This window comes from Aedes aegypti, unplaced genomic scaffold (genome assembly GCF_002204515.2).
Source record: "Aedes aegypti strain LVP_AGWG unplaced genomic scaffold, AaegL5.0 Primary Assembly AGWG_AaegL5_hic_scaff_377_PBJ_arrow, whole genome shotgun sequence".
Taxonomy (NCBI): domain Eukaryota; kingdom Metazoa; phylum Arthropoda; class Insecta; order Diptera; family Culicidae; genus Aedes; species Aedes aegypti.
The window spans coordinates 4,779-18,698 of record NW_018736042.1 but is presented as its reverse complement, the minus strand read 5'-3'; the positions used below and the strand labels follow the sequence as shown (position 1 = coordinate 18,698).

Genomic DNA, 13,920 nt, shown 5'->3' with positions numbered 1-13,920 from the left:
CACGAGCTGTTACATTCTCAGAATATAGTTCGATCGGCTTATTCGAATCAAAATCCAAACACTGGTGTCATTCAAAAATTATGTCCGTCATTTGGGGAAGTGGGTGTTCCTCTATACTTTATCGCCTTTAAGAGTTCCTGCTGGAATTCTCCAGGATCTCATCCATAATTCCTGAAATATTCCCTGAATAAACAAGATGTATTTGGGAAAATTTTGGAGAAATCTCTGAAGTATTTCTTGATATAGCATTTTCTGGTTGAATTCTTGGAAAAATCTTGTATGAAAATTAAGATAGAATTTTTAGAAAATCCGTGTAAAAATTGATAGTGAAATTTTTGAAGGAATAAAGGGAGCAATTTAAAAAGAAATCCAAACAAAATTCTTTAGAAAAAAATACCTGTTTGGATTATATGATATTTTTTTAAGTGTATCCTTAATTGAAAATCGAACATATACTGCAGAAAAGCAAAAACAAAAAAACGAGGTTCTCGTGGAGGATTTTGATGAACTTCTGAAAAATCACCATGGCATTGGGAAAAGTTCTTCAAGCATTCCTACACAAATTCTGAGAAAAAAAGGCCGGACTGAAAAAAATATTAGTAGGAATCCAAATGGTTTATCTTTGTCAATTTAGCTGAGAAATCCTTTCGATCTTTCTAGAGGAACACTCGTAAGCATTCTAATGAAGATCATAAACAATAATAGGATCCCCCTATACACCGGACACTTAAGGCACTAAATTCATAATTCAAAAAAAAAAACACAATCTCTCGACTTTGTTCGGTATCGGATGCTGTCCGGTACTAGGGGATCTCCCCCAGTATGAACAACTCTGTATGATAACTCTGCGAGTAGAAGAGCCACTCAAAAAAATCCTGAATGAATTCTTAATGGAATTCTAGGGGAAAATGTCATGAGAAGTTTCTGGAGGATTTCTTGATAATCCCTACAGAAGAGATTAGTATAAGTTGATTTTCTAATGAAACTCTTAAAGATATTTCCAGAGTTATTTCTGATGACACTTCTCACAACTCTTGGATATTTTGGATCAACGCCTGGATATCCCAGAAAGATTAAAAAAAGCTTTAAAAAGGAAATTACCTAACCATTAATATTTAGAGAAACATTACGAGAACATTTGAGAGCATACTCCTATAGTTCAAATATCCTACCTCATTCTCCGAGTTCAACAGGTTGATGTTCTCCAGGGAACTGTTCCGCGAGCTGTTCCTCGAGTTGCTCAGCAGGTTGTTCTGCAGGTTGGCAATGTCCTTGTGGTTGGCCGTCTGATGCTGCCCGAAGATTGCCTGCAGCTGGTGAAACTTTGTACTCTGGTTCGTTGAGGTCTTCTGACTCTTTTCGATAATCTGTAACGATATTGGGAAGACTCAAACAGATCAAAGACCATCGGGACATTGGTACGGTATTACGTTAGTTACCGCTTGGGGCCTGTAGTCCGGTATCGTGGGCTGGGACAGGAAAGCAAACTTCTTCGTGTTGTTGTCGAACTTCCGGTTATCGATTTCGTTCTCTTTGTTATTTTTGCCACCGTTGGTAAGGGATGTTACGCTGTTACCGTTGGTGTAGTTACTGCCGTTGAGTGCCGTGCCATTGGTGCCATTGCTATGGCTATGGTTATTGCTATTTCCGTTGTGATTGCCGTGGTGGTTGTTGAGGACATTGTGCTTGCTGCTGGTGTGATGGATGGTGGCATATTTGCTTTCACTGTTGCGGGTTTTCTGATTGGCATTTGCGTCCAGAATGGATTCGCCTAAAAATAGAAGGTTGAACACATATTATGTTAGATGCTAAATCGAGTTCCAAGATACACTTACCAGTCTTCATTGACCTCAGCATGGGTTGCACGTTCCGTCCCTGGAACCACTCTTTGGCACCAATCGCCGGTATGTCGGCCAGCGTATCCGGATAGAGATCGCTCTGGAAAAGTGTTGACTTACGCGGAACTATCATCGAAATGGGTTCGCATATATTTCCAGCTGCGTGGAGTTTATAAAACCGAAACACTTCGCATTGTGCGACGTTCACGCCACGCTTTGGCATGAATCCTAGCGCTTTCTGGGGTTGTCCAGACAGAAACTGGTTCAAATAGTACACATATGGTGCTTCATCTACCAACTCGTAGTACCGAATGTTGCCGTCTCCCTTTCCCGCCAGGTAGATCATTTTGGTGTCGTAGTCGAAGTATGGAGTGACCACTCCACTGGAGCTATCGATCACTTCCTGCACCAAAGGTTTCTTCAGGTCATGCTGATTCCACACGGCATACTGCCTGTCTGAATGGCGGGAAAATCCAGTTGTCAAAATGCGATCGTTGTCCAGGAAAACCGCTTTCGAACATTTCGTTCCCATATGACAGATGCCCTCCTGAAACATTAATAATGATTGTAGGATTCTATAACATTTTCCGAGAACCATTTTTCAGGATTCCACTCCTCAGAATACCAATTCACATAATGCACAAATGCCCAGATAACTGTGTATACATCCAAGTTTTAAAAAATCGGGCTCACTCATCAGATTCCGATGAATTTTAACGTAATCCAACAACTGAAAATATCGTAATTCAGTAATAGTAGTTTACGCAACAAATTGCAGAATGATTATTTTTATAGCACGAGTCGTCCGATGAGAGCTGTAAAAATCGAGTTCTGCAACGAGTTACGTACAACATTTTTTGCAATTTCGTTGAAGACCACTTGAGGGCATCAGAAATTATATCGGAATGTATTCACCATTATTTTACAATTTCTGAAAAATTGTTGTGTAATGATTCATTACGCAACTCAAAACAGTTGCGTAATGAGAGAGCGTTGCGTAATGAATCATTACAGCACTGATTTCAGTTGCGTAATGACTATTCCCGCACTGCATACTTCAGTGCAGGAAAATAGGCCGTTTCATGACAGATTGGTGTGATGAAAAAAAGCCTATTGCGATGAGAAATTGCAAAAAAGTTATTACACAACTGAAATCTGTCGTGTAATAACTTTTTTACAGCACTCGTCGTAATTATCCTACTCGGCAAGCTTCGTAGGATAAATTTTCGGCTCGTGCTGTAAAAATTATCATTCTGCAACTTGTTCCGTAAACTACTATTTTGCAATTTCTCATCGTAATAGGCTGTTTATCATCACGCCAATCTGTCATGAAACGGCCTACTTTCCTGTACTGAAGTATGCAGTGCGGGAATAGTCATTACGCAACTGAAACCAGTGCTGTAATGATTCATTATGCAACGTTTTCTCATTGCGCAACTCATTATTCTGCAATTTGTTCCGTAAACTATTATTTTTATAATTTCGTTACATATTAGCTTGCTTTTTATTTGCAGAATGGTCTACTTTTGCTACCAAATGAACCAGTGCTGAAAAAAGCTACATTTCAGCACTAGTAACGAATCAATCCAAGAGTCAACTAACTGTTTCAATGGTAGAACTATTAATGAAAATACAATTCACCGTTGGAAAACAAAAACAAATTTTGAACTGATTTCGCAAAATTTAAACCATTTGCAACATTGTTTGTTGAAACTCTTTATATAAAAACACTTTTTCGTAATGGAAAAGTCCATCAATGTTGTGGGAAAAAAAGGGTTTAAAAAACAAGAATATATAGTTTTCTGGGGAATGGTGCATTATGTGGGACGGAAATCTAGGGAATGGGTTTCCGGGCAAATTTGTAGAATGTGAATGTACATCCAAAGACCAGAACCCTAAACTTTCGCTTACCGAAACAACGATTCCACTGCGCGGTTCAATCACCCGCAGCTTCTTGTCCTTGGAGGTGGTCGCTATCAACGACCCGTCACGATTGATCGCCAAACTGTAGATCATGTCAACGTGACAATGGATCACGTTCAGCAGGGTCTTGTCGGAGTTGCCCACATCCCACACGCAAATCAAGTGATCGAAACCAGCGCTAATCAGCACATTGGCCGCCGTTGGGTGCCATTCGATGTGCAGCACCTTACGCTTATGGCCGACGAGTTCTGTGGAACATTCGCTCAGATTGCTCGTTAATCCACCCTCCGGGATTTTCCATAGTTTGATCTGCAAACGTATTTTTATATTGTTAAAAACCTCATTTTATTTAAAACAGCTTATCTACTGCTTACTGTGCAATCATCCGAAGCGGACGCTATCATATTGTCATCGAAAGGATTCCACTTCAGGTCCAAGATTTGACCGGTGTGTCCAATCACCTTACAGCACTGGAAATCGATTCGTCCGGTTTGGTTGATCGGGATGACCACAAACGTTGTGTCGGCCACGATGGCCAGGAATGTGGGATTGATGGCGCAGAAGTTGCCATCGTTGCCGCTGCGGACCACACTGATGTCGGTGTAGCAGCACTCCTTCCGCGTGGGCAGACCGTACACGTGCCGGAACTTGGAGGGCCGCACTCCGCGGAACCATAGCTGCAAGGGGAAGAAAGTAACAAATTGTTAGTACTTAGATCTTTCAAAATTCTTTGCACATGTCAATATTTTTGTTGAGTTTTCATTCATTAAGTTAAAGAAAATTATACAATCGTTTCCTACTATTTTTTTAGTTTGTTCCATACAACTAAAAAAAAGGCGAATTGAATAAAAATCTGACGTTCAAGAAAACGTTTAGAAGATCAACCTGCGAACATTTTTGTGATTCCCCTATAAACTATTCGTGTCCTCTCCGGTTTATGGACAAAAGGTCGAAAGACAAAAGGTCGAAAGGACAAAAGGTCGAAAGACAAAAGGTCGAAAGGACAAAAGGTCGAAAACGATTTGCATGGTGGGAAATTTTTCCTTCTTTGAAACAAGATTTTCGACCTTTTGTCCCTTCTTTTTTGTTCTTCGACCTTTTGTCCTTTCGACCTTTTGTCTTTCGACCTTTTGTCCTTTCGACCTTTTGTCTTTCGACCTTTTGTCATAGATTCGTCCTCTCCAGACCCCCTCCCCTCATAGATGACCACTTGGAATATGGATGCACCCAAGGTATATCAACTTCTTAGGACTGATTTAAGGACCTGAATTAAACAATCCATAAAGTTAAAGCAATCTCACGTGATGCTTCGACTGATTGTATGAAGTCAGTAAATCTTTAGAGTTTGCAAACGCCAATTCAATTTTTTTTTTCGTATTTTTGCAAATATATAAGCTTTATAAAAATATCTCAGTTAAGGAGTTTTTTTTTAACAATGTATCAGGCGTATGAAAACATACAGTGTTAAGAACTACAGTCGACTCTCCACAACTCGATATAATCTATAACTCGATTGATTTCTCAGTCCCTTCAAAATCCCATACATCATGCTCTCCATAAGTCTATATTTCTATAACTCGATATCTTTATTATGATATGTTTAACTTTTTTATTTTCAGTAAACTTGAGACAAGCCGAATCTGATAAATACTATGCAACAGTTACTAGAATATGAATTCATACTCATCCGATTCTTTCAAAGGTCAAAAAACTGTTTTAAAAAGAAAATTATTGAAATACAATCAATTTTGTATTGACATTTTTTTTTAACTGATTTCGAAAATATTAGCCCACTTGCAACGTTGTTTGTTCAAGTACTTTATATAAAAAAATGCTTAAATAAATAGTCGTGGGAAATAAATTGTTAAACCGGTTTCTTATTCTGAAAACTGCTATGATCTAAAGAAGACCAATCATGATCTTTGAGTTTTCGAGTCATGAATTTTTTTTTTTTTTTGAAAATATGGAGACCCGAATTCTGGCGAAAAACCCCATGGTAAAGTTTGGATCATAGAGGTATTTCCCCGAAGACATTTCAGTAATTCCTTACAGAATTTATACCGAATTCCTAGGAACTAATTCTGAGATCAACCGCTTGAAGAAAGTTGAGGATCTTCGAAACGCAGCGAACGATCAACCGTGGTGATGGACGACCAATGACGGCAATTATATCGCCAAAACGTTGACCAGACGTATCCCATGGCGCCACCATTTCCATTAAAATTCCACAACATCCCGTAACACCTATGAGAGGTCGTAGAGTTCTCTGCATCTTTCATAAGTAGGTGTTCACCAAACCATCCCTACCCATCCCTCAGCATTCGTAGGACGATGCACCAATCTCGTCTAAAAGCCTGAGATTAATCCCAAACCTCTGGCTATGGTATCGGACGGAATAGGGGCAACCCTCATACAGTGGTCTAGGACTGTACCACCTACGAATTTGTGCGAATTGCTTAATGCTAATGCTAATGCTTCTTCCTAGGAACTAATTCTGATGTCACATGAAAAAAAATATTCAAAGATTTCAACCAAAGAATTAATTAAAAAATAACTTTGAAATATAATATCTATGAATTTCCTCCCTTAATTTCTTCATAGATTCATGCCAGGATTCTTTAGAGAGTTTAACTTAAAATTTCTCCATACATAACAATACAATTTTCCTCAAAAAAATACTTAGGAATCTTTAGAAAATCATTCAATAATTTGTACAAGAATTCATCTAAAAATTTATGTGAGCGTTGACTTTTATGAACGGGCTGCTGAGATATTTGCAAAACAATTGTTTCATGGTCATTAGCGTTACCTGGTGACAAAATCTGATCAGGCTCCTGAGATATTTTCAAAACAAAAGTTTCATGCACACTAGCGCCGCCTAGTGGTGGAATTCCGTAACTAAATAACCACCGCATGTCAGCCCTTGATCTTCTAAGATAGCATCCATTTATTACGTAACGCAAAAATTGGAAATTTTTGAACCCCTCCCCCCTCTGTAACGCTTTTTGTATGAAAAAACTAAATTTTTTGTATGAGCCGAAAAGCCCGAGCCTACTTCTCCTCTCTCCCTAGAGCGTTACGTAATTTGTGGATGCCGCCCAAACAACTTTGTCGAAGATGTTTTTTTCTATATTTATTCTACATCGCGAGGTATTCCATGTTAAACATGAAAAACCAAGGGTATCGTGCAAAGTACAACGCGCGACTACTTGTGTTAGGATTCACAAGAAATTTTAACATTGGTCAAAAATGCATGTTTGAAATTTGAGCTGTAATATTTATCTGAAGAATCAAGCAACCCCCACTCCGATTTTTCTCAGAAAAATGATATTATATGTAGCACTTAAACCTTACTTCAACGCACACTCTAGTATAAAGCGACTATATATGTCCCCTGTCAGATCTCGTTCCCAATTGAACATTATTTGTATTGGATGTGTATTCTACAAACATTTAAGCAGTGGCGATTCCCTAACCTCAAATCTACCTGTTCCACGAATACAAATTCTTGAATTTCAGCAACAAATTTGCATGTAATGAGTAGAGATTTGTTAGAAAAGACGATTTCAATAATTACCTTTTTGATTTATAATCTAAATTTGTCGAAATAGCTATTTTTAGAGTCGTAGAACAGGTAGAAAGTGAGGTTGCGAGTCGCCACTGCATTTTAGGTATAAATCATGATCTAATTGCTCACTTTAGTCAAACAATGAGATTTGACGCAGTAATAAAATGTCGAAAATTGCGTCTGGTCACCTTACTCTAGTAGTATCTACAGTTAAGGGCACTCCCAAAAAAAAAACAAAAGTGTTTTGTCCATCTTTTTGTAATTACGCGTTTACTATTTGAAACTCTCTATGGCTCACTTGAAAAACAATGAGGTAATCTTACTATTATTACTAACATAGCTGAAGGTTGGTAAAGTATATTTGATGTGATAAGAACACCAATTTTTACTTTGAATATGAGAAATTGGCACGTTGAGTAGGCTATGAAATACTAACATGCAGGGCTGTTAAATGTCATGAGTTTCATCTGGCTTTGACATTTGAATATTGCTAATATCATCGTTCCTAGTGGAAAAAGTAATCGGAAAATGTTTTTTTCCGGTGACCTTTTCCGAATTACTATTGGTTGCCAATGTTTGCTAATGCGATATAACGCATGCAAAAGTGCTATAAGCATTTTATTTTGTTTTTCCAAAATTTTGACATTTAACAGCACTGCTAACATGTAATTTGGATTGTAGATTCAAAAAAAGTTCCATAGAGTTCCACTCTAAATCACGCACAGACATGTGTCCTCTAAACGGTTTGAAAGACACAGCTGCAACTCCCAGCAACTTTTCGAGATTTTTGGCTGTTTTTAGGTATACTCCTTAACCAGCACAAATATGAAAATGAGTTGTTTGTGATGAAAACTTCGAAAATCTTGCAACGCAATATGGTCTCGGCTTAACCAGACATTACACCAGAGCAAGTTTATGCTTAAAATGATGAATTTTGAATGGGGTTTCCAAGATTCTATTCAAACTTAATATAAAAAACTGAAAAAATAAAGAAAAAACTGCATGAAGGGCGTATAAGTCATTTTTGCAGCTACGAGTGAGAAGAGACATATTTGCAAATAACGTCTTACATCATTATGGGCAATAAATGTACAAATTGCATGGTTTTTCTTGAAAAATAATGAAATTGGCGCTTATGACAGGTTTGCGATTACGCGTATATTATATGACATGTATGCAAATTGTAGCTCTTTTGACCAGAAACATTTTTCCCTTACATACCAAGGTGCTCAAATGGCTTGATCTTCCAGTTTTGATTTTTGTCCCACATCCCCATACATTCAACGCACTGTGCGACGGTTTGCAGACGCTTTTGTCTAAAATTTAAATGCATTTTTCCTCGTTTTTCTGATTCCTATACAAAAATCTATCAAAAAATTTGATTTTAAGAGGAAACATACACACTTAGATTTTTTCACGAGCTCGGCTGTGCAAATCTCTGTTTCCCGATTTTAACCGAGACTCAGCTAACAAATTGTCCGGTTGCTTAGCAACGAAGCACGATTTACTGATACTCGGCTTTTATTTGCTGAGATCTCAGGAAATTTGTTTGCCGACTACTCGGCTGTGCGGATCTCGGTTAAAATTAGCCGAGATTCGGCATTCTAAATTAAGTGTGTATAACGATCCATTAGAAAATCGCGCTAAAGAAAAAAAGACATCCATTAACACATATAAAATAGTTCTTGCAAATTTAACTTTTATGTTGCATTTGTGAATTTTAATTTGTTAGGCAAATCTAGCGATTAGTGTACAGGCGTATCTGCAATGATCGATTTCTCTTCGTCGAATAGTTCAATGCAATTACGTCCTTATGATACGGGAAGGAACGGGAGTAAAATGATTTTTTATCTAACGATTTCCAGAGTAGTTATTTTAATTTACAAACCAAGTTCGTCCATAACACACAGAGTTTTAGATTTCTTTGCAAAATTTTGTTAGATGCACGATTTTTTACATTTTTTTAACCCCTCTACCGGCAGCTTCATTTATTACCGCAATAAAAAATTCAAACCTTGATAACTTTTTTTGTTTATCGATATTTTGCACTATTTTTTAACAAGTTCTCAAAAATGTCCATGTTAGTTTCTATTATTGGTGATCTAAGATATTTACTCGGGTTACATGTCGGTCCCCCAATGAATTTCGGAATATCTCAGGATCCAGTTGACCAATGAACAATATCGACACAGATTCTAAAACTAGAACTTGTGAAATAATGGTTCAAAAATATCGCGAAACAAAAAAATTATCGAGGTTTGAATATTTTTATTGCGGTAAAAAATGAAGCTGCCGTTGAGGGGTCAACAGCATGTACGCATTTAGTCGTTTTTCTATATTAAATGATCAAGCTGGGAGGGTTGGATCTGGGCTTCTATAGCTCCGATTGATCTGAAATTTTCATCACTGTTTGAAAATATATTGAAATTAAAAACCAAATTTAAACTCTAATTTCAATAAATGGTAAAATTTTGAATTAGCAATGATTATTAAATTGCAGATTTAGACTTCGATAGTTCATAACGTAAAGATGGCTTTTAAGTTTTGATAACATCAAAATATTGCTGTGTGCGTTTGAAACGCAAATATCAAATGCGGTAAGATGTTTAACATGGAAGGCGAAGTCAAAAACTGGTTTTCTTTGCTAGGTTGGCGGTGATATGGTTTATGGTGGCTAAGTATCCTTTGATTACTTTGTGTTACCGCATTTGAAACCCAGTCTTGAAACGCAAACAGCAATATGTACTGCTGTTAATTCTTGTCCAACGTTTCGGTCCAATATAAGATCTTCCTCAGGAACACAATTTACACAATTTTTCTAGTATTGTTCTGTTGAACACCTATTGTCATGTGGTCAGAGTTTTCCATTTGCGCGAAAAAACTCTGACCACACAATAGATGTTCAACAGAACAACACTAGACGAAAAATCTGTGGAAATTGAGTCCCTGAGGAAGGTTCTATTTGTGATCGAAACTGAAAATCTTTCTTCACGCTACAACTTTAAAATGGACATATTTAGAGCAATTTATTCTTCTGAAAATTGATCAATTTGAAGAGACAACCTAGTTTATGAAATAACTTTGTTCAGTAATACCGTCCTCGGGGGTGACATCTCACTTTTAGACGAATAAATATTATTTTGAAATTTCACATTCATGTCCATCATATCAATTGTTATTGGAAAGCTCTAGAAAACTTGAGCGGAAGTCGATTCTCTTGATTTGTTCTTATTGGCGTATCGATTCTAGTTTGTATGGCCCAATGTCTACTCCTTGATTGGGGCAATTTTCATCCCAGGTAACCAATAAGCCGTATATTGGGCCAAAATGTTGATTTACGGCCAATATAATGCCAATAAGCCGTTAAATAGCACTATATTAGCGGTATATGGCTGAAAGGGCCCGATATACGGCTTATGGTTACCTGGGATATGTTTCATATTCGAATGAAAACAAACGAATTTAAAAGCATGTTCAAAATGTTCAGCATTTGCAAATACTTACCCATGAACTTATTCTCCTATTTAGCAAATATTCTAAGTAAAATTACGAAAATCAAGAAGGAATAAATAAAAAATAAGGGTTTTTAGTACAATCTTACCTCAAACGACGGAATCGAATACTTTCAAATTATTTCAGAAGTAATGCAGTTTTCTCATAAAATTTAAAACTTGAAACGTTTTGAGTTTTCTGCTGAGTATAATTCAGGTTTTTTCAATGAATGCGCGTATAAATTACTAGTTATTTAGAATCTTTGAAGTAGAGATCCAGGCCTTCAAACTTGACCATTTTTGTATGAAAAACTGCAAATGCGTTCTTTGTTCTATCAAGTACTGTAGATAAAACACCCACAATTTCAGTCTAACAACAGGTAAAATGAACAAACCTCAGAAAAATATTTGAAATTTGGTTTGAAACGACTAAAATTAACCCGTATAGGCCTGAGTGAGAGCAAAATTACTAAAACCTTACCGCTCAGCAAATACTTGACGGACTCAATATGTTTTGGTGAGTATACTGGTACACATATCTAGTTTCTTAAAAATGCCCAGAGGAATTCGGGAATATTCCTGTGGTCGGTGTTATTTTGGTGGGTCATGGGTCAGGTCACACAGGAACATTCCCGAGAGACCTTGACCATTTTTAGAAACCAGATTATTAGTATATGTACTGATAAAATAATTGAAATCCGTTGTGTATTCGCTAAGTGCTGAGAGTTTTGGTTTTTTTCTTTCACTCAGGCCTATATGGGTTAACTGTAAACTATTCCTATGAAAGTTTGTTAATTTTCATAAATGAATTTTGGTACCCTTATAGCATTCAAGTGGACGTATGAAACTTAAAACTTTCTTATTGATCAGCTTGAGTCTTATTTTGATAAACGTAAATCTACTCACGCGTACGATTCCTTATCTCTCTATTATATTCTGTAAAACGTAATCATAAGCACACTATAAATCACTGCACGATTTTCCAGATTCTAATCACTCAATTGCTTATAAATCAACCACCTTTGTATTGAACTCACGAGCTCGCAAGTTGTGTAAACACCCCGTTGTAAAAAGTATCTCATATAGGTACCTGTGAGTTGGTCATACTGTCGTTGTCGCCGTCGTTATCGCTGTCGCCTGCCACGTGCTGTTCCGGATCGCTCAAGCTCAATCCACAGGCACCGCCTCCGCCACCGCCAGCTTCCAGGAGGGCTTTCCACTTGCCGGCGAATTCGTTTCGGATCGCTTCAAACTTCAGGTAGAGGGGGGAAGGCAGGAATAGCACACAACAAATGGTATCACATTCAATGATAAGTTTTATGGGGATTGATTGATATTGTAACTATCGTAGTGAACGTCTAGTGAACTGAAAAATTGAAACCAAGCAGGTGATTTAAAGAGGGGGGTTAAAAAGATCCATTCTCGCTTTTTTTCTTTTGAGAATAATGTTAGGCCCTTGAACTTTCACAGATCGAAAGGTATCAAGACGAATCGTCGTAGCGAGGGAATTGCTTGAAATGGGACCTCCCATTGGAATCAAATCAATCCTCGACGAAACGTCCCAAACCATGACCAAATGAACCGCAAGGGAGCTGAATTGGAACAGTCAAATTACAACCGATAACACTGGGCGACAAAATCAACACCTTTTTCATGCACTTCAACAATTTGCAATAGATTTTGCTCCACTGATTCCACAATAATTTATTACATCTGCTAATCTATATGCTTAGAATGCTTAGAATACCCGACCAGTGGATCAGTATGTTTTAAATTAAACAAAGATGTAACTCATCGTGTGTTTTTTCATAGCTAAACTATAACAAAATTTGTTTCAGCGGACCAAAATCTGTTGAATCTATTGCCGATGGTCAAAGTGCGTGAAACAGTGTGTACCCTAGTGTAATTATTGCAGTCGGCACTATTTAGCGTTGCGGTCAATTTTCGCGCATCCGATTCGCGTTGCTTTCTTCTCGACTGGAGTTCAAACCACAATCAACCACACTTTTGTCGCCGCTCGCTGGGTGCCGTACTTTTCGCGACGCGTCACTGTTGGGCACCACCTATGGGTACTGTACATAGGATTGAAGTGCCGCAATGGCACTATGCTAGACGGTCATTCATTCGAGTGGTGCGATTCATGTCTGCCGCGATGACTCTCTAGTCACGCTCACCGCGGATTATTCGAATCGAATTCGGTCACTAAATCTGTTGTCTCCCACTGGGGTGCTCTTCTTGCAATTAATCAGTAAATAGAAGCGGCTATTGTGACACTCGAAAATCGGTACGCCAATGGGTTTCATTCAATCGAAGAAATGTAAGTAAAAGTAGTCCAAACAAACAGAAACTGGAACGTAAATAATCTGAAAGAAAACAGAAAAACGAAAAATGATAAGTAAATCATATAATTGTACGAAAGTGAACTGAAACTAATAAAAAAAATAAAGTAATGAAATGAAATTAAAGTCTCCACAACGCAATAAAAATCTGATATACGAGCAATGCAACTAAATTAGAGTACAATTCGCACTCGCTATGGCTTCTTTGGAAATCATCGCAGTTTACGACATAACACAATTTGCGGGTCGTAAATTTATGACACTGGTTTTATAGTTCCATTTGATGAATGGTCCAACAGATTCATTGTAGCAATCAGTTATCGCAAGTTTTGGCAACTGCAAACTGCGTTCGAGTTCGAGCTAAGCTGCAATCGGTTTGAGATTGGATGGCGAAAGCTTGTGGTTCAATTTGATTAGTGTCTGGCCATTTAGTTGACAGCAGCAGTAAATGCGAGTGAACGAAATGGGATTATAACGTTCGGAGGCGTGGTTTGAGAACAGCCATGTAAGCTGTGACATCTTAGTGCATTTATTCGGGTTTTTATATTTGATTAGTGACGAATGACGTACCACCGGTACTTGATGAACCTAAAAGATAATAGCCAGTTTGAGCTCGACTACTACTAAAATAAATATCGTTTTGACGCTTCAAACTACTCTTTTACGTTTGGCCAACATTTTACACATTTTGCTCCACCCCACTCATTCGATTCTAGAACAAATTCAAAGCGTCCTCCCAAAATTTGAGCTCATTTGTATGG

General features: G+C 37.7%; 1 protein-coding gene across 2 annotated transcripts; it reads right to left on the bottom strand.

Moving 5' to 3' along the window:
• Positions 1–1,100: 1,100 nt before the first annotated feature.
• Positions 1,101–12,165, bottom strand: LOC110681080 (coronin-1C-like). 2 transcript variants are annotated; one of them, XM_021856852.1, is made up of 6 exons: positions 11,911–12,165; positions 4,136–4,438; positions 3,750–4,070; positions 1,836–2,385; positions 1,431–1,771; positions 1,101–1,367 (listed from the first exon to the last, which is right to left on the bottom strand). In XM_021856852.1, the coding sequence occupies exons 1-6, from the start codon at positions 11,923–11,925 to the stop codon at positions 1,116–1,118; spliced, it is 1,782 nt and encodes a 593-aa protein (XP_021712544.1). In that variant the 5' UTR covers positions 11,926–12,165; the 3' UTR covers positions 1,101–1,115. The 2 variants fall into 2 exon arrangements, with proteins under 2 accessions (XP_021712544.1, XP_021712545.1); XM_021856853.1 differs by having other exon boundaries at positions 1,440–1,771.
• Positions 12,166–13,920: the final 1,755 nt, after the last annotated feature.